This window comes from Arachis ipaensis, chromosome B6 (assembly GCF_059453495.1).
Source record: "Arachis ipaensis isolate K30076 ecotype BB chromosome B6, ASM5945349v1, whole genome shotgun sequence".
In the NCBI taxonomy this organism is placed as follows: Eukaryota; Viridiplantae; Streptophyta; class Magnoliopsida; order Fabales; family Fabaceae; genus Arachis; species Arachis ipaensis.
The window spans coordinates 147,226,364-147,251,906 of NC_142441.1; the positions used below are offsets into that span (position 1 = coordinate 147,226,364).

The 25,543-nt window shown below is 33.1% G+C and overlaps 2 protein-coding genes and 1 pseudogene across 2 annotated transcripts; 2 read left to right on the forward strand and 1 right to left on the reverse strand.

The window, feature by feature from the left end:
• Positions 1 to 1,849: 1,849 nt before the first annotated feature.
• Positions 1,850 to 3,793, reverse strand: LOC107647672 (inositol transporter 4 pseudogene; annotated as a pseudogene).
• Positions 3,794 to 16,019: 12,226 nt separating this feature from the next.
• On the forward strand, positions 16,020 to 17,417 carry LOC107647673 (uncharacterized). Its single transcript, XM_016351729.1, has one exon. It carries the CDS (start codon positions 16,020 to 16,022, stop codon positions 17,415 to 17,417), a length of 1,398 nt encoding a protein of 465 aa, XP_016207215.1.
• A 432-nt stretch (positions 17,418 to 17,849) lies between these two features.
• On the forward strand, positions 17,850 to 21,767 carry LOC107647674 (uncharacterized). The gene is made up of 5 exons (XM_021105710.2): positions 17,850 to 17,856; positions 17,945 to 18,149; positions 18,241 to 18,296; positions 21,409 to 21,519; positions 21,610 to 21,767. The coding sequence occupies exons 1-5, from the start codon at positions 17,850 to 17,852 to the stop codon at positions 21,765 to 21,767; spliced, it is 537 nt and encodes a 178-aa protein (XP_020961369.2).
• Positions 21,768 to 25,543: the final 3,776 nt, after the last annotated feature.

Below are 25,543 nucleotides of genomic sequence, written 5' to 3' on the forward strand. Positions count from 1 at the left end.
TTTTCAAATTTTACTATAATTAGATTTGAAAAAGGAATATCAAATACTTAAATTAATTTATTCAATTAGCAAATTTACTCATAACATCCATAAGTTCATACACATAACATTTATAGTTAGATAAGGTACACATAACATCCAAAATTTCATATTAATAACATCCAAAATTTTATATTAATAACATCTATAATTTCATACTCATAACATCCATAATTTCATATATATAATATTCATAATTAATAAATTTTTATAATTAATATTACTAAATTTTAAACTATGTGTCTTGTTATATATTTCAAATTATCTTATATGTACACCAAAGAGTCATAATTTTAATATTTTTTATTTACTATTTATACGTATTCTTATTTATTGATTTTAATATGACGAGTTAATAATTATTTTTAAAATATTGTTTCTTAATTTTTGTTTATATTTTATTTTTTATTTTTTATTTTATAATAATCTATATGTAAAATATGAGTTGTATAACAAAATTTGTTAAATTTTCTAATTTAATATTCATATTTTATACGTATAATATTTATATTTTTTTTTAAAATGTGTTGAGGTGATTTGAAATTTTTAAAAAATTAAAAATATAAGAATTTGAGATTTTTATTTGGAAGAAAAAAAGTTATAGAATTATAAATGCATATAGTAATAATGAGAGAGAAATTTTTGGAATTTGATTCACATTAAATTTAACATTAACTTTTAGTATAATTAAATGAGGAAAGATAATTAATTATAAAAAAAATTAATTATGTCAATTAAATTAGGAGAGTGATTTACACTCTCTTATAAACGCAAATGTTATTAATCATATATCTTTATTTATTATCTATAATATTTTGGCTACGTAGCATTGCCCTTTACTAAATAACGTATATATTGCTTAAAAATTCAATAATTTGTTGAGCTTGTGTAAAATTAAAGCCTAAAGGTCATGCACGCATGCGCGGAAATAACAACTTAGTTTATGTTAGTTTAGGTGAGTTCTTGTTGAAGTTGTAAATTGCAATGTGATATTAGACTTGCTGTGGAATGAAGACTTAGGAGAAAAAAATAATTTATGAAAATTTTAACCTAATTCTCTAAAATATATATTAATTATGTGCTTAATTTGAAACTTTTTATTAAAAATAAATTATTTCAACTTTCTAATGTATATATTGAGATTTTATTTTTAAGAAATTGTATTCTCTTTTTATATGATCACGTTTTAATCTAATAGTAAAAATAAATAAAATAAATAAGAGGTTAAATTCTTTATATATTTTTGTGTGAAATACAAAAATATTTAATTATTTTAATACTTTATATTGTTATGGTGGTAGTATAATTTGTCACGGACTTATTGTAAAAAAAAATAATTATATAAAGATAATATTTTGTGATTTTTTTTTATAATTATGAAAAAGCCAAATGTGTAAAAAAAACAAAAATAAAAGTAAAAGAGTGTTAGGAGACCAAGAAATTTTATGATTTGTAGTTACAAATTAGCTGTCATTAATATTTTTAATGGTGTAAAATTATATCTAACGGTGTGGAATTACTCACTTTTTTGTTGTTGGCCAGATTTTAATAAAACTGCTGGCTCCTTATACTTTTTCATAAAGTATTCATACAACGTGCCTATTTTCTTATTTAATGTATTGGATACAAATCTGACATACATGGAGAAATTCTGTATCGCTCTGTCAACATGGATTTTGAAGAAGAGAACGCACGCATTGAAGCAGCAATTATATTTATCTCCTCCTTTAATTTTCATTCCTCGAAGAGAGAATCCAATTCTCAATCTATATGAAAAGAGATAACTAACAGCTTCATCATATCATATTGTTTATTTACCAGTACTTGCTTTCTCTTCATCTGTCTTTGGATTGGTGCAATCGCAAGGGTTGAACCCTTTCTGAAGCAACTTCTCAACTTCTTCAAATTGAAGCCCTTTGGTTTCTGGTACCAATAGATAGATGGCAACTAGTCCAATTGTGGAAAACCCAGCAAAGAGGAGGAATGTTCCTGCAGCCCCAAGTGCATGGATGAGTGACAAGAATGTTAAACTCACTATGAGATTAGCACACCAGTTTGAAACTGCTGCTATGCCTCCACAAATTCCCCTAAATCTCAATGGGTAAATCTCTGAGTTCAAAACCCAAGGCACTGATCCCATTCCAGGAGAATACGCAAGGATATATAGTCCCAACACTATAACTGCAAGAACTCCAATTTTGCTTGGGCATCCATCAGAAAACCACACGCGCTTTTGCTCACCGCACACCACTCTGACTTCCTTTGTTTCCGCCAGGCACGCTCCTGGAAGATGCTGCATCATGTTCATTGATTACGTTAGATTAGATTAGACTAATACATATATATATATATATATATATATATATATATATATATATATATATATATAAGTTGAAAGAGATGGAAGTGATGAACTTACATTGCCCCCAGTGCTGGCACAGAAGGCACATTCAGCTTTCAAACATTTCATGCAGTTCCAGGAAGAGACATTGGGGGCATCAAGATAAGCTTGGCATGTAGCGTTAGCACCGAAACTGAGGGTGTCAACGTTGTCAATTGGCGGAGCGGTGGTAGCTGCCTGATAAAAAACTCCAGTCAGAGTGAGGAGGCAAATGATGATTGCAATAAGGGATAGGAGCATGAGCTTTCTCCTTCCATATTTATCGATGCAAAGCATGCTAAGGATAGATCCAATGGCGTTGAGACCAGAAGTGACAAGGGAGAGTGCAAGTGCGGTAGATTTTGATGCAATGCCGGCAAACTGAACAATGGTTGGACTGTAATACATAACGGTGTTGATGCCAACGAATTGTTGAGCGACTTGAGCAGTCACGCCTGCATACAATCCTCTTCGAACAGCAACGTTGCTGAAAGCAGCCTTCATTTTCTCTCCAAGAGTTTGACCGATCAACCCTTCCACTTGCTTCTCTTGTTCTACCGCTTCTCTCATCACTTTTATCTCCCCTTCAATCTCGTCTGCTTTGTAAATCTTTTCCAGGATTTTTCTTGACTCGTTTTCTTTCCCCTGGTTGTACAACCACCTCGGTGACTCAGGCAGGGTCAGCATCAAAACGAATTGAACCACCGCCGGAAGTCCAGCCACTCCAAGCATCCAACGCCACGTTCCAGGAGTCTGCATATTATGGTAAACAGTTTAGTCAAATATGTTAAATTATCTAATTTTTTTAATTATTATCCGAGTAGATATATATACCTTGGTGAATGCGAGGTTGATAAGGTAGGAGAGGAATTGGCCAAAGGTGATAAGGAGACCATTGATACAAACGAGAGCTCCTCTAATGGCAGCTGGGGATGCTTCTGAGATATAGAGCGGAGAAGTCATGGAAGCTATGCCAACTCCAAAACCAACCAAAATTCTTCCAACAATGAGGACCCAAGGAGCAGGGGCAATAGCCATGACTATTGCACCAAGAAAGAAAACAATATCAGCCCCCAAGATAGAGGTCTTACGGCCGAGCCTGTCGTTCATCCATCCACCAAGTGCAGCACCAATGATGGCTCCCGCTACAGCCATACTTACAATGACTTCCTGCAACCATAATTTCTTATCAACTTCTACAAAGTCCTCGCGAATGTAAAGCAAGGCTCCTGAGATAACACCGGTGTCGTAGCCGAAGAGGAGACCTCCAATTCCAGCCGATAGAGCAAGGCGCATGATATAGGGCGAACTGGTTGCTCTTTTCCAGAATTCCGTGAACTCTTGCTTACTCGCTGCCTCCGGCCCTCCTTCCATTCTTATTGATCACCTTATTAATTTAATGTCAACCTATTGATGATTTCTAGTTTACCTCTACCACTTGCACTCCACGCTGAAAATATTATTATTCCATTAATCTTTGTTTATTTATGCATACAATTAATGCATTTCATAACATTATGCAGACTTCTAATTATAAAGTAAAATTTGATTTCAATGATAATTAATCAATAATATCTATTTTTTTTATCCTGATCTTAACACCTTATCAAAAAGATTATTATTAGTGTTCCTAATTAACCATGTAAAGATGTGATCAGCAACACAGAAACAATTAGGAATATATCCTATCATATCATTATTATTTATTTATATATAAAGAAAAAGTACAATCTAAAAAAGAATTGAGATAAATTAAACAGATAAAATATGTTACGTACTTGTACTACAGAAAAAATAGAGAGAAAATCAACTTTGCTAAGAAAACCACAGCACTCTAATGTTAAACTTTCGGAAGGTCTCTCAGATCAGTTGTGTGGTATTACGCTCCTTTTTGTCTTGAAAGTTTAAAGTTACTGGCAATGTTTTAAACTCTGTCTTTTCTCTCCTTTATATATAAATCTTTCCCGTTAGTGGCAGCTAATATATTCATATCTTTAACAAACAACAAGGCACCAAAATATGTCTATAGTAAATAATAAGCAAAGTGGCAGCTAATATATTCATATCTTTAACAAACAACAAGGCACCAAAATATGTCTATAGTAAATAATAAGCAAAGATTGCCTTATTATATTCAACTCTGTCTTAACCGTATATTAGTTTTTTTAATCCTATCCAATTTCTTATTTTTTCCGTAAAAATTGATCTGTTTTTTGTGTATCTTATCTATAACTAAAGCTAAGTTCTCTAACAAAATAACAAAATACAAGAATTAGAGAGATACAACGAAAGTTTAACATCAGAGTGTTGTGGTTTTCATAACAGAGCTCATTTTCTCTCTGCTTTTTTTTAGTACAAGTATATAACATGCTTCGTCTATTTAATTTATCTCAATTCTTTTTTGGATCGTACTTTTTCTTTATATATAAATAAATAATAATGATATCATAGGATATATTCCGAAGTATTTCTGAGTTCGTGATTGCAATTTTACATGGTTAATTAGAAACAATAATAATGACCTTTCTCGTAAAGTGTTAAGATCTGGATAAGAAATAGCATATATTATTGATTAATTACCGTTGAGATCATATTTCACTTTATAATTGAAAGTCTGCATGATGTTATGAAATGTATGAGATTAATTGCATGCATAAATAAATAATAACAATTGATTTATGATTGATGGAATAATAATATTTTCAGCGTGGAGTGCAAGTGGAAGAGATAAGCTAGAAATCATCAATAGGGTTGACATTAAATTAATAAGGTGTTCATCAATAAGAATGGAAGGAGGGCCGGAGGTAGCAAGTAAGCAAGAGTTCACGGAATTCTGGAAAAGAGCAACTAGTTTGCCCTACATCATGCACCTTACTCTATATGCTAGAATTGGAGGTTTCCTCTTCGGCTACGACACCAGTGTTATCTCAAGAGCTTGCTTTACATTCACGAGGACTTTGTAGAATTTGATAAGAAATTATGATTGTAGGAAGCCATTGTAAGTATGGTTGTAGCGGGAGCCATCATTGGTGGTGCAGTTGGTGGATGGATGAACGACAGGCTCGGCCGTAAGATCTCTATCTTGGGAGCTGATATTATTTTTTTTTCTTGGCATAATAGTCATGGCCATTGCCCCTGCTCCTTGGGTCCTCATTGTTGGAATAATTTTGGTTGGTTTTGGAGTTGGCATAACTTCCATGACTTTCTCTCTCTACATCTGAGAAGCCTTCCCAACTGCCATTAGAGGAGCTTTCGTTTATATCAATGGTCTCCTTAACACCTTTGGCCAATTCCTCTCCTACGTTATCAATCTTGCGTTCACCAAGGTATATCTGCTTAGATAATAACTAAGAACGGTTAGATAATTTAACGTATTTGACTAAACTATTTGAAATAGAGTATTACTAGGAAGCCAATGGTCTAAGTGTACAATGTGTACAATAGGCTAAATCTAGCCCAATATGAATAAAATGGACATCACCCATACTATCTAGAATAACCATCCAGATACTGAGGATAATAGACATCTCATGTCATGAAACCACTCATCCCAAAAGTTTAAGCTGATTTTGGGGTTCACCAAGGATCAAACTCTTGACCTTCCATATCTAGAGTTCTGATACCATGTCATGAAATCACTCATCCCAAAAGCTTAACTTGACAGAAAAATGTAACACTAATGATTATATCTCTAATACTTTCTCATTATACACATTGTACACTTAGACCATTGGCTCCTTATACTTTCTCATTGAAATAATATGTGTCCACATCTTATCTATCTTGGTTAACTCACTATAAGAAAATAGAGTTATTTTAACACTTTATTTTTTAACACCATAATTAGATGTCAAAATTAATATATATTTTTGACAAATATCACAAATGTCAAATTTTCTATATTTTCTTGATGAATAATTTGACCGTAGAAAATTACTCCTTAATTTTGATACTCATTTGTTTTCAATTTACTCCACTATTTTTCTTCTTCTTTGGGCTCTGTTAATTTTGATATCACACTGCTCTCAATTTAGGATTATACTACTCATTCTTTATCTTCAAAATCTCAATTTATTCTTTAGTTTCAAGATCTCATTTCATTATTTGTTAAAATTTTTTGTTGAAAATATTTTATAGTCAATAAGTGTCAAAATAAATAGTATTTTTGACAATTAATAAGTATCACAGAAAATATGTTCTCAAAATTTTCTAACAAATTATTTTTGATAGCCAATATTTATCAAAATAAGATTTAAATTTTTTTCACAATCACTTATATGTTAAAAATACTATTTTTGACAAAATTTTTATTAACATATTTTCATAGTTAAAATAGTGTCAAAATTTATTTTTTTGACAAATTTTAATTTTCTTTTACACATTATAACCCTAAAAAATAATCTATATTGTTGTAGTGACTTGTGCAGACTCCTAGAACGTGGCGTTGGATGCTTGGTTGGCCGGACTTCCGGCAGTGGTTCAGTTCATTTTAATATTGATCCTACGTGAATTACCGAGGTGGTTGTACAACCAGGGGAATGAAAAGGAGTCAAGAAAAATCTTGAAAAATATTTATAAAGCGGACGAGATTGAAGGGGAGATTATTCAGAATTATGTATACTGAACGTTTATTCAGAATCATAATGACATAAGGAAAATTCATATTTATTATAATAACAAGGCACAAGAATAATTTAATTTGTTGCTAGATATTTGTTTCAATTGAATAATTGCTGAATTCCAATCTTTTTAAAATATGAGGTGGTAATAACTAATAAGTCGTAAATCTAGACTTAAAAAACTATGCATGTATAATATATCGGGATATGAGACATAGAACGCCTTTAATCATTGCCACTCCTAATGTGAATTGAGATTAAAATCCAAGACATTTTTTTATATTAGTGATTTTATTAGTAAGATTATCGATGTTATATTTATTTTAATTTTTTTCCCATAAAAAAAGAAAAGGGGGTCAAGATACTTCTTGGTGAATAATTACACTTTTTATTTTTAATATTAGAGAAGAACGTGTGTTTTATTGTATCATGAGATGAGTTGTGTATCACAAAATTATGGAAGAGAATGAAAAAAAATTTGAGGGTCAGATTCGCAAATATGAGGGTCGGGTTTGTGTTTATGGGTTTCTTATTTTTTAAACCCACAAATCTAAAGGTTAGATTTGTGTTTATAATTTTTTTTTTTTTAAAATCACAAGTCTGTGGGTCATATTTGTGTACCGATCAAATTTTATTATGAACTCCAACTCAGATTTCTTATCTCCATCACTGTTGTAAAAACCGGACCGGACCGGCCGGTTCAACCGAAAAACCGGTAAACCGGACCCTATACCGGTCCGGTCCGATAATTAGACCGTATAAGAAAGAGAATCGATACGAACCAGTCAGACCCGCTATAAACCGTTGAAAACCGGTCAAAACTCGGTCAAGACCGGTCCGACCGAACCGATTGAAAATACAAATTTATTCAAAATGTTGGTGGAGGGAGGGTTCGAACCCCTAACCTCAGTGAACTATGAGACACTCACAACCGCTAGGCTACTATGCTTCTTATACATTTATACGCAAATTATAATATATATATAAGTATCTGTTATCAACTAATCTACTTTTATTTTATTTTTTTTAATTTTAGTTATAAACTTGATCTTTTTAATTATATTTTTATTTAACAATAATTATAAACTCACTTATTCTTTTTTTTCATAATTATATAATATATATTAATATTATTTTTTTAATAAATACTTGTAATATATAATAATATAATAGATATAAACTAATTAATAAATTATTGAAATTTAAAAATAATAGTTATTTTAATACAAAAACAAAATAAAAATATTTATAATAGAATAAAAATAACAAAATACTTATTATTTCTGTTTCATATTATTTTAAAATAATTTAATATTCTTAAAATATTAGTGAAAATATGTATTTTAAATTTTTAGTTATTTTTTATTTATATAGGACCGGGTTAAACGGTTCAACCAGTGACTCACCGGTTGAACCAATAATCTAGTGACCCAGTAATCTGATCGGTTCGATCACCGGTTCGGTTCTGACAACTATGATCTCCATATTAAAAAAACCCTCAACCTATTCATACCAATGAATAACACATTCTCTTTCTCCGTTTCAAAAAGAAATTAGCCGAATAATTAAGGTAGTCCAGAGTGTGATTGTGATATGGGGGATACTAGTACTGTAACAATAATAAGCACAAAGGCCTTGTTTAAACCGTGTGATATATATAAACACATTGATCAAAATGATGGCCCACACCTCACTTCTTCCAGATCTGACTTGGTCATTTTTCCAAATATGTAGAGGCATCGGCACCATCTCTACCCGATTGATAAAAATAAGAAAGCTGCATATATGCTGCAATATACCAGAAATTTGGTTTTATCATCAAAGAGATCGAAAGCTACTAGCTCTATACTTAGTGAGCATGTGTGTGAAATGAGACTTTGGCTATTGTATAGCGTTACCCAGATCATATTTGGTTTATTTTGGGTTCTCATGCATTGCATTGCAATCACAAATAACAACACGTATTCTCACTACTTTATTTTTATTAAAGCATGCATGCCAATGCATGACTACACAGCAATCTATGCATCTTTTGAATTTATTGACTATGTTCATCATCATCCAACTTGCTTCAAATTAGACTTGCATGCAGACGTACTTTCAATTTCATAATAACCACAGAAAATCCATATAGTATTAATTAGTGATTTCTTTATGTTATTCAACGCTTCTTCAGTAATTGATTCAAAATGTAGCACCTTGAATCACTGTTGAATAACGTTTTTAGTAAAACAATTTCTGCTAGGTAATCAACCGGGATCTAGTAAAAAATTAGCTGGATAGGAGTTGTTTACTTATATTTTTTTTCTTAATAAAAATGTTATTTCATTGTAAAAATTTGTTGGTGCAGTACAAGGACAGAATTGTAGCAACGATGGCGATGGTTACCAAGCTTTCAGTCATCAACGGCGGTCGAAGTCTTGTATCCAAGGACGGCAGATGTATTTGAAGTAGCATCTGGGAGAGAATCTCAACAGCTGCATTGTGTCGTCACCGACAAACCTTGTCCCACCATCGATTGGCGACAACGAAGGCCAACGACTAAGGTGATAGGAAGACGCCGGAAGCGAGGGAGCGTGAGGAGTAATCTTTGTATCACAGCAACGATAGCCATGGAGAAGGGAAGGAGAGGAGTCGTCTTGCAGCATCTGTCGGGTTGGGTTGGAGTTGGGAATTCTGTCGGTTCGGGATCCTCGACACCAGAGTATGGCCAGAGATAAAGAGCTTCGACCATTTCGGCATGCCACAGGTTCTCACAAGGTAGCATGGACAATGCGAGTCCGTTCCATATTATATTACAAATATGATAAAATATGAAACATTATTCACCTACAGAATCATAAACTACTAATGAAAAAATTAAGTAGAATCGAGCCACACCTCAGCCACTTGATTGGATTCAAAACAATAATCAATTTCGTTCTGGTTCAATTAACAATCTGAACTTGAATTATTCATTATATTCAATAACGAGATAACTGATGATGGAGGATAAGGAGGAAAAGGAAGGAGGAGAAGAAATTAAAATAAAAAAAGAAGGAGGAGTAGAAGGAGGAGGAGGTGGTGTTAGTGAGGACGATAACAAAAGAGAGAAGAACGTGCAATAACAGCATGAAAAAAAACTTGCACGCGTAAATATAAACGACTTGTATAAAATTGTATCAAAAAATGACTTATATATGGAGAATAATTGAAACAATAATTTGAAAAAATACTATATGTGAAGAAAAATTTAATGTTGTTATTCAGTTAAATGAATATAAACTTTAATTCAGGCAACTAATTAAATACTTTTATTGAGGAGAGAAGGTAAAATTAATTATTTCTGTAGAATTCTTCTGGTAATAGTATACATATTCAACAAATTCAATCTATATTTGTAAATAATTTGAATTGGTCTAATAGTTAGTTTACTAGTTCGCTTAAATAAATATTGAGAGTTTGAATCCTGTATCGCATATATACAACAATTAATTAGTCAGTGACAAACTTCTAAATAACAATTCATATCTACGATAAATTAATCCTTAGTGAAAAAAAAAATTCAATATATGTTGTACTAAAAGAATATTAAAATATTAATACATTTTGTTATGTATATTGAGATTAATTTTGATGTAAAATTATTTTAACTAAAATTTATGTGTTTATATAATTATTTAGTTAATTTAAACAATTACATTACAAATATGATAAATATGAAAAATTATTCACCTACAGAATCATAAACTACTAACGAAAAAATTAAGTAGAATCGAACCACACCTCAACCACTTGATTGGATTCAAAACAATAATCAATTTCGTTCTGGTTCAATTGATAATCTGAACTTGAATTATTCATTATATTCAATAACGAGATAACTGATGATGGAGGATAAGGAGGAAAAGGAAGGAGGAGAAGAAATTACAATGAAAAAAGTAATAGGAGTAGAAAGAGGAGGAGGTGGTGTTAGTGAGAATGATAACGAAAGAGAAAAATAACAAAGAAGAAGAAGAAGAAGAAGTAGAAGAAGAACGTGCAATAACAGCACGAAAATAAACGTGCACGCGTAAATATAAATGACTTGTATAAAATTGTATCAAAAAATGACTTATATATAGAGAATAATTGAAACAATAATTTGAAAAAATACTATACGTGAAGAAAAATTTAATGTTGTTGTTTAGTCAAATGAATATAAACTTTAATTCAGGCAACTAATTAAATACTTTTATTGAGGAGAGAAGGTAAAATTAATTATTTCTGTAGAATTCTTCTGGTAATAGTATACGTATTCAACTAATTCAATCTATATTGTAAATAATTTGAATTGGTCTAATAGTTAGTTTACTAGTTCGCTTAAATAAATATTGAGAGTTTGAATCATGTATCGCACATACAACAATTAATTAGTCAGTGACAAATTTCTAAATAACAATTAATATCTACGATAAATTAATCCTTGACTTATCGAGTTGGAGAATACAGTGAAAAAAAATTCAATATATATTGTACTAAAAGAATATCAAAATATTAATACATTTTTATATGTACTAGTGTATGTTCCCGTGCCCTGCACGGGATAATATATAAAACTATATAAAAAAAATTTATTAAAAAATTAAATAAAAAATACATATAATAATTATTATTATAAATATTTTATAATTTAAAAATATTAAAAATAATTAATATTTATTTTATTCAATTTAGATTGGTTGAATGGTCATCTCATTTGTTCGCTTAAGCAAATATTTAGACTCAAATCTCGCCTTGTGTGTATAACAATCTATTAGTTAACGGCATATCCTTAATAAATAGAGCATCAATTGTGGTGGATTAGTTCTCGACTTCTCGAATTAGGAAATTCGTAAAAAAAATTGTATTTATCTTTAAAATAGATTAATTTCTCATTAATAGCAGTACTTATAGACTTTTATCTTTGTTGAAATTTAACTGGAACAATTTTATTTATTAGTATCGTATTCATTTTTGAAGTCAAAACAATATGATCAACATTGTTACTTGTTAAAACTTCACATTTTATGAAATGATTTTTAAATTTTTAAATTTTTAAATTTTTAAATTTATAAACTTATGTCATTACAAAAGTTATTAGATCGATTAATATTTTTGGTAACATAATGTACCGAAACACCATCGTTGAGTATTAATAAGTGTGAAGAGAAACCAATAACAATTTTTGTTATTCAATATATAATTTATTCTATTAAAAAATAAATTAATATTTCTTGAACTGGTAAATACATTTCCTTCTAATTTCTTACACCATTTTATTTAACAATATTTATCATTAAAAAATAATAAATAACCATATTATCCTATAATATATATGATGTACAAAATAATTTCTTATCTTAAAATTAATTATAGTTATTGAAGTAAAATTTAAAATATTTTTATTTTCTTACTCATATTATCCTTTCAGTCATCAACGGCGGTCGAAGTCTTGCATCCAAGGAAGTCATATGTATTTGAAGTAGCATCTAGGAGAGAATCTCAACTAGGGGTGGTAAAACGGATCGAACCCGTCGGGCCGACCCGCCAAACCCACTGAAAAAGTCGGGTCGGGTTAGGATTTGAAACCCGCTAAATAAAAAAAATCCACCAAACCCGTACCGCCAAATTGACGGGCTTTGGCGGAGCGGGTCGGTCCGCCGGGTCGGAGATTTTTTTCTTTTTTTAATTAAATAAAAAAACTATTACTATTATAAAATTAACAATTATAAAATTTTCAAACACTTTTTTTTATTTTTTATTTTTATTCTTCTTTTAGTTATTAATTTTATTTATTTTATTTTACAATTTCGTATATATGCTCAAATTATGTGACTTATTTTTTAAAATAAAGATGGTTCTATTAACAAATATTATTTTGAACAATTTTATTGAAGTTAAAAATAAAAAAAAAGATAGTGAAAAAAATTATATTATAATTTGACTAATTTTTATTTGTATTAGATTTTTTAATTATTATTTTTTGGTTAATTTTAATAAATTTTATTTAAAAAATAAAAATAAAAAAGAGTCAAACAGGCTAGCCCGCCGACCCGCCAATCCGTCATAAAGAGGGACGGGCTAGCATTTTGAACCCATCTTAGTTGGCGGGGCGGGCCGGCCCGCACTGTTTATAGGGCGGGCCTAGGCGAGGTGGGGCAGGCCAGCCCGCTTTGCCACCCCTAATCTCAACAGCGGCGTCGTGTCGTCGCCGACAAACCTTGTCCCACCACCGATTGGCGACAGCGAAGACCAACGACTAAGGCGATAGGGAAGACGCCGGAAGCGAGGGAGCGTGAGGAGTAATCTTCATATCACAGCAACGATGGCCATGGAGAAGGGAAGGAGAGGAGTCGTCTTGCAGCATCTGTCGAGTTGGGTTGGAGTTGGGAATTCTGTCAGTTCGGGATCCTCGACACCAGGGTATGGCCGGAGATAAAGAGCTTCCACGATTTCGGCATGCCACCGGTTCTCACAAGGTGGCATGGACAATGCGAGTCCGTTCCAGATTTCGATCCTTTCCTCTGTAACAGAAAGCTCATCGGAGCCAGTATTTTATCCAAAGGATACTCATTGTCCTCCGGCGGCAATTACATGGTTAGGGAGAAGGACCAAGTGTCACCATGCAACCGTGAAGGATATGGAAGGTTTGAGAAGGGATGTTTTCAAGAGAGAGAAGAATATATTTTAGAAATGATGATGATTGTGAATAGTTTTTTAAAGGGTAAAATTGGAAAAAAATGTTTATATTTTGACCCGAAGAATTTGAAGATAGGAATAAAATTGATGCAAATCAAAAATGTTAAGAATAAAATTAAACAAATTAAAATTTATTGATATTTTTAAAACTTTTGACAAATTTCATGGACAAAAAATATACTTTATCCAATTTTTTATATATAACTATATTTTAATAAAAAATAAAAAGTATTGTTTTTTATCAGTTTGGACACATATAAACATAATCAAGTGTTGGCACATTTGATTTTATTTTTAGCTTTTTTTTTAAATAAATTTAAAAATAATATATATTGTTAATGTAAAATATTATCTAGAATATTTTATATAATTAGTTTTTTTATACTTTAATATCAATATATGATACTTTTTTTTGTCTTGACCATAATCAAATGTCTTCTAATTCTTGTTTCTATTATCATATAGAAGTCGGATCGCTAAAATGGATTAAGTCTATCGGGTCAACTTGTTAGTCCGTTTAAACAAACAGATTTTATCTTTAAAATTAAACTCGTTTAAATAACAAGCTAAACAGACTAGCTCGCGAGTTAAATGGGTGGACTTTTTTTTGTATTCAAAAAATTCAGCAAATATCTTCTCTAGTCTAACCCATCAATTAATGAAATATTGTTTATTTATAATTTTTGAGTTAAAAATAATTAAAATATTTTTAAAAAATAAAATAAAAAATAATTTATTAAACTAACTATAAACGATCTGTGCTAAAAATTATACTCCGTGAACAAAACGAATTTAAACAGCCATACATGGAAAGAAGTGTGTTTCAAAATCGTTGTCAGCATTGCATACCGTAAATAATAAAGGGTATAGTATGGTGACTATTATTATAATAGTCACGATAATTATATAATTCTAGTAATATTTAAAAGATATTGTTAAAATTAAATGATATTTTTATATTAAAAAATAAAATTAACGAATGTTACAAATAGTATAAAAAAATATAATGTTAATAGTAAGAATACTATTTAAGTAATAAGCGTAAAAAATATATAACCACCTTAGCTACTAGAATAATAGATTCCACTAAATAATAAGAGTAAAAAATAAATAGGTCTTTGACCTTTTTAAATGTAGGCATTTTTATTCCTCATAATTAAAAAATACATTTAAAAATCTCTCATCTTATAAAACGCGTAACCATAGTTATCAAATCCGGTTTGACCCGGCCGGTTCGACCGGAAATCCGGTCACCTGATCGGGCCGAGCCATACGTTGAACTGGCCTTGCAATAGACCCGGTGGAATCCGGTTCAACCCGGTGGGTTTTGATGAAAACCGGTGACCTGGCCGGGTGATGTGACCCGGTCCGGGTGGTGCAATTTTTTTTTTATTCCTAAACAAAACGGCGTCGTTCTAATGAATAATGATTCCCCCTTCCCCAAACTGAAATGAAACCCTAATGGCTATCCCCCCTTCCCCCATTGCCTCACCTCACATCTCCTGATCTCCCTAATGGCGTCTGAGAAGAGTTCTCTGAGACTTTGAGAGTCTGAGTTCATCAATCGGCCTCACCAGTCACCGCCGATACACCCCCCCAGCCAACCTCGTCGTCGTCACTCTCAGTCTCGCGTGGTCCTCGTCAGCGCTGTTCATCAAGTCGCGGCCTCACCTCTCGTCGTCACTCTCAGTCTCGAGTGGTCCTCATCAGCGCTGTTCATCAACTAGCTCAGAACGCTTCTGCGGCCTCACCTCTCCGTCATTCACAGTCTCTGTTCCCTCAGTCTCTGCCTCAATTCCTCTACTCCCTCAGGTCAGTGCCTCTGCTATTGACCTATTGTTATGGAATCTGTTGATAAATTTGATTTTTTAGAGTAGTTCTTGAATTGTATTGTTGCTGGATGCTGGTGGGTAATTTGGTCTCTGTTGAATTGAATTATATTGTTGCTGGTTGCTGGTTGGTAATTTTAGTCTCTGTTGAATTGTTCTTGAATTGTATTTTCCCTGTTTGTTGCTGGTTGCTGCTGTTGCTGGTTGTTGTGTTGGTAATTTGGTATATAGTTTTTTAGTTGCTGGTTGTTTAGAGTTGCTGTTAGTTGAATCAGGAAACTTTGGTGTTGTTGTTTACTGCTGGTTTGTTTAGACTTTAAACTTTAGAGTTGCTGTTAGTTGAATCAGGGAACTTTGGTGAAATGGTGGTGGTTGTTGTGTTGCTTAAAAACTGATTTAAGCAAATCCTTTGTTGTTGAAAATATTTTTGGTTTCTTTGCTAGAATTTTAAAAATGGCTTCATCTCAAACACCATCAGAAATGCCACCATCTCAAGAACAAGCATCATCAGCAACTCCTATCCCTGATCTTACCACTAAAAGAGTTTATAACAATAGAGGAAAGACTGATCCAGCTTGGGGTCATTGTAAACAAATTGTGGAAAAAACAGGGAAAATTACTATGATGTGCATATATTGTGACAAACCTGTTAGGGGAGGTGGGATTAATCGATTTAAGTATCACTTGGCTGGAAAAGGAGGAGATGTTGAGAAGTGCAAAAAGGTTCCACCTGCTGTTGCTCATCAATTTGGGCAAAGTATTGAAGAATTTATGAATAAGAAAAGGAAAACTCAAGAAAATTATGCAGAAAGTTATGGAGAATGTGATGATGTTGAAAGAGAATTTGATAGAATGGAAGAGGTTGAAGCACGACAGCAACAACTCCAACATTCAAGGACAAGGTTGCCACCACCCGCAGCTAGGAAAGGGAAAAAGACTACTGGAATAGAGACTTTTTTCCCATCTTCAACAACACCTGGAGCCCAACCAACGATAAAAAGTGTATTGCAAAGTAAAGAAATTGTAGAAAAATGTGACATTGCCATTGCAAAGTGGATGGTTGATGCTTTTGTGCCATTTAATGCAGTTAATTCAGCATATTACCAACCAATGATTGATGCTATTGCAAACATGGGTGCAGGATATAAAGGTCCAAACTTTGGTAGAGTTCGTGGGTATTTGTTGAGTAAGTTGGTGGAGGATGTGAAAAAGATGATTGAACAGTATCGTGAAATTTGGAAGCGAACTGGATGTACTATCATGGCTGATGGATGGACTGATCGTTGTAGGCGCACTTTAATTAACTTCTTGGTTTATTGTCCTAAAGGAACTATCTTCCTAAAGTCTGTTGATGCTTCTCATGCCTCCAAGACTGCTGAATTATTGTTTAAGCTTTTTAAGGATGTTGTCAACTTTGTCGGTCCTGAAAATGTTATTCATATAGTGACGGATAATGCTGCAAATTATGTTGCTGCTGAAAGGTTGTTGGAAGCTGAATTCCCTAAGTTGTATTGGTCTCCTTGTGCTGCGCATTGTATTAATTTGATGTTGCAAGATATTGGAAAGTTGAATGAAGTCAGTGAGACAGTTTCACATGCTTCAAAGATTACTAAATACATATATAATCATTGTCATCCATTGTATCTTATGAGGAAGTTTACCGGTGGACGAGAAATACTTCGTCCAGCTCCAACTCGCTTTGCTACCAATTTCATAGCTTTGCAGAGTATTCTGGCTCAAAAAGATGCATTAAGAGCTATGGTAACTTCTAAAGAATGGACAATCTCAGCCTACTCCAAAGAAGCTAAAGCTAAAACATTTGTGGATCAAGTTTTAGACTCTAAGTTTTAGAATCAATGTACAGATGTTGTCAAGCTTACTGAGCCACTTGTTCGTGTGCTTCGTATTGTGGATAGTGAAGATAAAGTTGCAATGGGTTTTTTGTATCAAGCTTTTAATATGGCTAGAGAAGAGATAGTGAAGAGGTTTCGACGAAGAAAGAAGATTGTGGAGCCTTACTTGAAGATTTTGGATACTCGTTGGGATTCACAACTTAAAAAAAATCTTCATGCTGCTAGCTATTGGTTAAACCCTGCTTTTCGATTCAATGCTGCTGAATTTGAAAAACATAAGCAAACCACTTATGGCCTACTAGATGTAATTGAGAAATATTCATATGATGATTCAGAATTGAATACTAAGTTGACAAGTGAGAAGAGAATATATTCTAATGCTGAAGATGATTTTGGAAGACAATCTGCACTGCGTGAACGAAGCACAGTGATGCCAGGTAAATATTTTATTTAGTTTTATCTTTCTTTATTCGTTAATTTATTTAGAAAAGCTAATTGTAATGCATTGCCTCTTTTGATTTTAAGACCAATGGTGGGAATCTTATGGAACTAGAGCACCAAATTTACAAAAGTTAGCCATTCGTGTTTTAAGTCAAACTTGTAGTTCTTCTGGTTGTGAGCGAAATTGGAGTATTTTTGAACACATCCACACAAAGAAGAGGAATCGGTTAGAACATCAAAAGCTTAATGATCTTGTTTTCGTTCATTATAACTGGAGGCTACAACAAAGGTATCTTCTATAATTATTTATCTAATTTTAAAAAGTATTGTTCATTAAAATTTAATCTTTAGTTTAGTAATTACATAACTTGATAACATAGGAATCTAATGAGAAAGCAAAGCTATGATCCAATTTGTCTTGATACATTTGATGACCAATTTGTTAGGATTTGGTTGAATTAGTCCCACATTGCTTAGGATAGCAAATGGAGTGGGTGGCCTAGGCTATAAATATGAGGCTAAGTTCTCCATATTTTTTGCACCAGTCGGAAACACTTAAAGCTTGTATCTGACTTTTTCTTTTCCTCTATACTCTTTGATTAGAGAGTGTTGTGAGGTGTAGTTAAATATTTGCTTTGAGAGTGTGGGTGTACTGGGGTGCTGGTGCGGTATTTGTAACCCACTAACTTACCGGCAAGTGCATCGGGTCGTACCAAGTAATACCTTACGTGAGTAAGGGTCGATCCTACGAGAATTGATGGATTAAGCAACAATATTATTTGATAGGCTTAGTTAGACAAACAGAAAAGAGTAATTGAGAGTTCAAAAGCATTAAACAATAAAAAAAGAGTTTAAAGACAGGTAGGTGAATAGGTGAGGAATAAAATATTGAGAAAGCAGTTAAGGCTTCAGAGTTATCTATTTTCTGGATTGACTTTTCTTATTAACTAATTTTTAATCATGTAAGATTTAATTCATGGCAAACTATTTGTGACTAGACCCTAATTCCTTAGACCTTCCTAGTCTCCTCTAAAATTCATCAACTGCCAATTCCTTGGTAAATTAATTCCAATTAGAGGGTGATGATCAAATTCTAGTTTATATGCCACAAGAATCCTGATTATCCAAAAATAAAGGGATTATATGTCACGTATCCCGTTAAATACAAACAATTAGAAATTTATGATAATATGTTTTCAAGCTATTGTTCAAGTAAAGAGCTTTTCCAAGTTATACAAGAACTCAAATAGAACATGGGTCATACTTCCGTTCCACCTAAATTCATAAAATAAAGAATGAAAACAATTATTGAAATATAAATCAAAACATGAATTAAAATAGAAAAATAATACTATCAATCCATACAATAGACAGAGCTCCTAACCTTAACAATGGAGGATTAGTTGCTCATGGAATATGGAATGTAAATTTGTATGGAATAATGTTGTGGAATGTTCTGGAACCACCCTATTGGGATCCCTTTTATAACTAATCCTAATAATTTAAAAAATCAAATTTCTAAAATTAAAATTAAAATAATATCTTTTCCTAAAATAAGATTTGAATTTAAATTTGAATTAATTAACAAGTCTTCAGCTGATGGGTGGGGGACCACTTGATTTGTCCCTTCTACAGCTTCTAATCTGTGATTTCTGGGCTAAGAACTGGGTCAAAATAGCCCAGAAATCGCCCCCAGCGTCTTTCTGCGTTTTCTGCACGTGGCGCATGTCACGCGGACGCGTCGGTCACGCGCACGCATCGATGGTCCTTTTTCGCGAGTCACGCGGACGCGTCGGTCACGCGTTCGCGTCATTTGTGCAGATTCCAGCCCACGCATTCGCATCAGGCATGCGATCGCGTCATTGAGATTTCCTCCATTCCGCGCGGTCGCGTGAGCCATGCGTCCGCGTCGGTATTCGCTGGTCATCTCCTTGGTTTCTTCTCTTTCTCTGCAGAAACTTCATCAAATCCATCCGAATGCTACCTAAAATGAATAAAATTGCACAAAGCTCAAAATAGCATCCATAGTGGCTAAAATATAATTAATTCTTAATTAAACTCAACAAGTTAGATGCAAATTCACTAGGAAAAGATAGGAAAGATGCTCACGCATCAGGTGCCGGTGTTAGAGAGAAAGAAGTCTATGTGTTGTAACAATTTTCACATAGTGATATTCTCTGGTTGTCATTTGGCAACGGCCGTGGTTTTTTTCTCCAGTAATTGGAGTTTCCACGTTAAATTCTTGAGTTGTAATTGTGTCTATTTTATTTCTCTGTGAAAGGTATTTTCTCAAGGGGGAATGGTGTATTATTCCCAACATGTGGTATCAGAGCTTCGGTTCGGTGGGATTTATTCTTAGTATGTTCTGTGGTTGCAGCCTAGTCTGACCTTCCACATCAGAAAAGAATTTTGTCCTGTGGCTTGAGGTTGATCTTTGGTTGCTGTTGTTGTTGCTGGAAGGCAGTGTGACACTGTGAGAGTGCAGTTTGGAAAGGTTCTGGCTAAGGAAAGACTTGGTATTTAAGTGTATCCATTGTGACCCACCTCTCTTTCTTGGGGACCCTTCCTAGTGCACGGTCTACAGTTGAGTTATACTATTCCAGTATACGGTTGCAACAATGTCAGGATATTCAAGTGCTGTGAAGCTTGAAATAGAGAAATTTGATGGAAGAATCAATTTTGGCTTGTGGCAAATACAAGTCAAGGATGTGTTGATACAATCAGGTTTGCACAAGGCGTTGAAGATGATGTTCTCTAGAAGATAAGAAGTATCCTCATGGTATTGCCGCACTGCCATGGATAAGGATAAGTTGTGGCAATCGGGTCCACAATTGCACACGGGCATTGGTTGGCGTTGAGATGCAAGGTGTGTGGCGGAGTTATGTCGATGGCTGAAGAACTTCCAGGAAAAGCCAATTTAGAAGTTGCACCATGAATTTTTAGCAAGGTTTCGATCTGTACCAAGGCGAAATGCTTGGAGTAGTCTAATTCCAAGTGAGTATACTTTCATGGTGGAGTATGATAGTTCTCTGAACTATGATTGTTGGTATAGACAATGGCAGCAAAGAATTGTCGGTGTTGACTATGGAAGCTGAAGATGTGTGACTATTTCAATCAAGGTGGAGATTGTTATGATTTGGTTGAATTAGTCCCACATTGCTTAGGATAGCAAATGGAGTGGGTGGCCTAGGCTATAAATATGAGGCTAAGTTCTCCATATTTTTTGCACCAGTCGGAAACACTTAAAGCTTGTATCTGACTTTTTCTTTTCCTCTATACTCTTTGATTAGAGAGTGTTGTGAGGTGTAGTTAAATATTTGCTTTGAGAGTGTGGGTGTACTGGGGTTCCGGTGTTAGAGAGAAAGAAGTCTATGTGTTGTAACAATTTTCACATAGTGATATTCTCTGGTTGTCATTTGGCAACGACCGTGGTTTTTTCTCCAGTAATTGGAGTTTCCACGTTAAATTCTTGTGTTGTGATTGTGTCTATTTTATTTCTCTGTGAAAGGTATTTTCTCAAGGGGGAATGGTGTATTATTCCCAACACAATTCGGATTGGATATTGGAAGATTCACCGCTGTTTTTAACTCCTGAAGAGGTTGATGCTCTACGAAATGATTTGGCAAATATGTCCATTCAACCAACTTTGGATGATCTTGGTAAATTCTTCGATTGCTTGAATATTTTAATTGTCAGTTGCTATTACAAATTATTCTTGATATTGATTTGTCAAAAATACACAAATGTAGATCAATTAAATTTGGAAGATGACCAAGATAATGATGGACCAAGTAACAATGCTATAGAAGATATGGATACAAATCAAAATGAGGGAAATGTTGATCAAGCTCCTAATTTGCCCTATGAAGATGTTGATGCCGACTTTGAGCTCACCCCTTGGACTTGATTTAATGATTGTGTTATCTTTAACTTGCTCTAGTTGATTTAAATTGAGAACATATTTTGTACTAAAAACGAGTTTATTAACTCTTCTTTTAGATTATTAGTTATGTTTAAGACTTGATATTTGATTATTAATGTTTGTAAGACTCGCATTTTAAGTTTTAAGACATTATTTCAATTTTATTAATATAATTTTATATTTTTTTTAGTTATGACCGGGTTAACCGGGTGAATTAGTGACCCACTGGTTGAACCAGTAACCCGGTGACCCAGTCATATGACCGGGTTGATTACCGGTTCGGTTCTGATAACTATGCACGTAACAATTATACCCTTCCGTTGAATTGGGACTCAAAACAACAACAAAAAATGCTGACTTAGAGGGGGTGGAGACTGACTTGTCCGTTTTAATTGATGATGTGGATGGAGAACAAATTGTTAATAGACAAATTGGTCCTTATAAATCATGTTCGAGAATATGTTCGTTGTTGCAGGCTTGCAGCTAATTGAAGAAGAAGGGAAAGAAAAAGAAGAGGAGGAAGATCTCATGTCATGTTAAAGGGGTACACCACCATAACTGTTATAACATAGAGTAGGCAAGGTAGGCGGCGGCGGCAGCGGTGGTTCTTCGAAGTAAGAGGAGGAAGAAGTAGGAGGGATGTGGAGCTGGTGAAGAAAATGATCTCTTATGGTTGAGAATGAATCCCCAAAGTAGCAGGCGGTGGTGTCATTTTCAAGTTGCTGTTGCCAGTGATATGACGAGGGCGGTTCATCGGAAGCGGTGGCAGCATCGCCGTATGGTCCTCTACGGAGTATATAAAAGGACAATTTAGAAGCATAAGGATCAATTTGTCCATTAACAATTTGTTCCCCATCCACATCATCAACTAAAACGGACAGCTCAGTCTCCACTCCTCCAAGTCAATATTCTCTGTTGTCGTTTTGAGTCCCAATTCGACGGAAGAGTATAATTGTCACGCGTTTTATAAAGTGACGAATTTAAATGTATTTTTCAATCATGTGGAATAGAAATGTCTGCATTTAAAAAGATCAAGAATCTATTTGTCTTTTACTCAAATAAATAATAATAGACAGTCCCTTTCTAATGCTTAAAAGTTAAGAAGACAAGAGTTATCTTTTATCAAAAAATAAAAAAATAATAAAGAAAAGTTAAATGATCTAAAGCCTTGCTCGTGGAAAGTTTTTTCTTTGAATAACTAAATTTCTAATTTGAAAAAGTTATAAAATTAAAGAAACCTATAGTGAAATTAAACTAAATTTTAATCTTGTTCACCATCACCCGTGCATAGAGTATGGCTTAAATTTGCTTCTCTACACTCTTTAGATGCACTCACTTTTCCGATTAGATAATAAGATTATAAGACAATACAAACATATCAGTATAAGTTAAAATGATATTGTACAGCTAAATACATTTCTTTTATTGGTTTTTCTAAAATTAATCATCACATTATTAATAAGAAAAATCAACAACGAAGATGAAGATTTCATATTTTATATATAGTAACAATATAAGGAAAATGCACACAAACAGACACACACGAAAGTGTTGATTACAAAAAAACTTAATTGGCTATCTAATTTTATATGAAAGTTTACGTGAATGGAATTTATTAAAATTTATAAAAATAGTGATTACTTAAGAATTAAGAATGTAACTGCCATGCTATTTAATAAAAATACTTGTATTTATTCAACTTGTGATGAATGGTTTGAGTAGTTTTTAAGGTGTGGCAATATAAAAAATTGAACGTCGATGTAATCCTTTTTTTGCACCGTATGTATACATTAAATTAATTATATTCTTAAAAATGGATTTGTTAAATATAAATTAAATAATAATAATAAAGATAATTTATTTAAATAAAATAATTGGCATTCATATTTAAGCAAATAATCTGAAACTCACTATATACCTGTCCTATTTAAAATTTATATAAATCGCGAGACTTCTACTGCAGTTTATGAAGAGAAACATTTGTACATAAACTGTAAGACCCCTACCGCAGTTTATAAAGGAGATGAAATTTGCATAAAACTGTGATAGCCAATGATAGATTGCATTCTTAGCTTGAATATTTCAATTTTTGGATTTGAGAGAATTTAGAAGAGAATCACTTGACAGCGATATTCGGGCAAGGTAGGGTCATGGGAGAACAAAATCGTTTGTACCGATTGAACGGCAGTATTCACGTAGCTGGAAGCATCAATAAAGAGGTTAGTTGTTCTCTTTATATGTTAGTTGTTTGTTGTTCCGTTCATATTTTATGTCACTTTGATGTGTAGTTGGGATATTTTTATAAATAATTTAAAGATGTTAGTAATTTATCTGTTAAATTTTGATGAGTACCAGTTTATTTTCTTTTTGTTAATTTATGTGTTAATCTTTCATCTTTAAATTATTTAATTTATAAATAATTTAGGTGTTAATGATTTATCTGTTAAAATTTAATTAGTATCAAATTAACTTTTTAATTAATTGATATGTTAGATTTTTATCTATAAAGTATTTAATTTAAAAATAATTTAAATGTTAGGGATTTATCTATTAAATTTTGATTAATACGAATTTTTTGATAATTTATGTATTACTCCTTTATCTATGAATTATTTAATTTATAAATAATTAAAGTGTTAGTATTTTTTCTATTAAAATTTGATTGGTATCAATTTATTTTTTTATTAATTTATGTATTCATCTTTTATATGTGAAATATTTAATTTATAAATAATTCAGGGGAGTGCACCATGCTGCAAGATGTGGCTTATCAGTTGAGGTTGTCTGTTGAGGGAGAGGTTGCTAGTGAGTGCCTCATTGACTTTGAGCAGTTCATTCCCACCGAGAGACCAGTATGGAAGTGGTTTTAGGAGTTATTCGGCGAGCTATCGCCACCGAATAGGGTCAAGTAAATGACGATCAACTTCACATGGTTTTATGAGAGATTTTGGGTGCTCTCAGCCAATGCGAGTGAAGAGACAGTGCGTATATACGCTTGTGCTTACATTATGATGTTACCATCCATGCAGCTTTTCGGTGACAAGAATGGCAACCGGGTTCACCTTCGGTGGTTACTGTTTGTTGCGAGACTTGACAAGTTGGGCAATTATAGCTGGGGCTTAGTTGCACTGGCCTGGTTGTATGGATGCATGTGTCGGGTGGCCAAAGAAATGTCGTTAACTTGGTCGGACCACTTTAGCTACTACAGTCCTGGATTTTCTGGCAGTTCCCCATGCTGAAGCCGAGTGGTTTTGACACATTTGGTTTTCCGTTGGCATCCAGGTATCATTTAATGTTTTGTGTGTTATACATATTTATTTTAATGTATTATCCTTTTTTTTATGCTCTGCTAACAACGAAAATTATAGGTGGGCGACATATGTACCAACCTCCGATGGTAAGGAGGAAAGAGTAGTTTAGATGCGCCTTGTTTTGGACAGATTGCGTGATCGACACATAAATGGTTTAGATGTGGCATTTGTAGCATACACAGTTGACATTATGCCTCTTTTTATGGTGTTTTCTAAGTCCTAGCTTATCCTTTATAGTTTTTGTGGGAACTTGATTGTGCTGCTGAGGTGGTAGCTATTGTTCATCCAGAGATCCAGGCCGAGGAGCACTATAGGTTATGGTGAGCGATCACGAGCCTAATATATTTTGCCTTGATAGAGTGGTACTGCAGCTCGGCGACATACAACATCTTTCGAAGCCGGCTCTTAACACAGACTAACTGCTTGCGAAGGATGGTAGGGATGGAGATC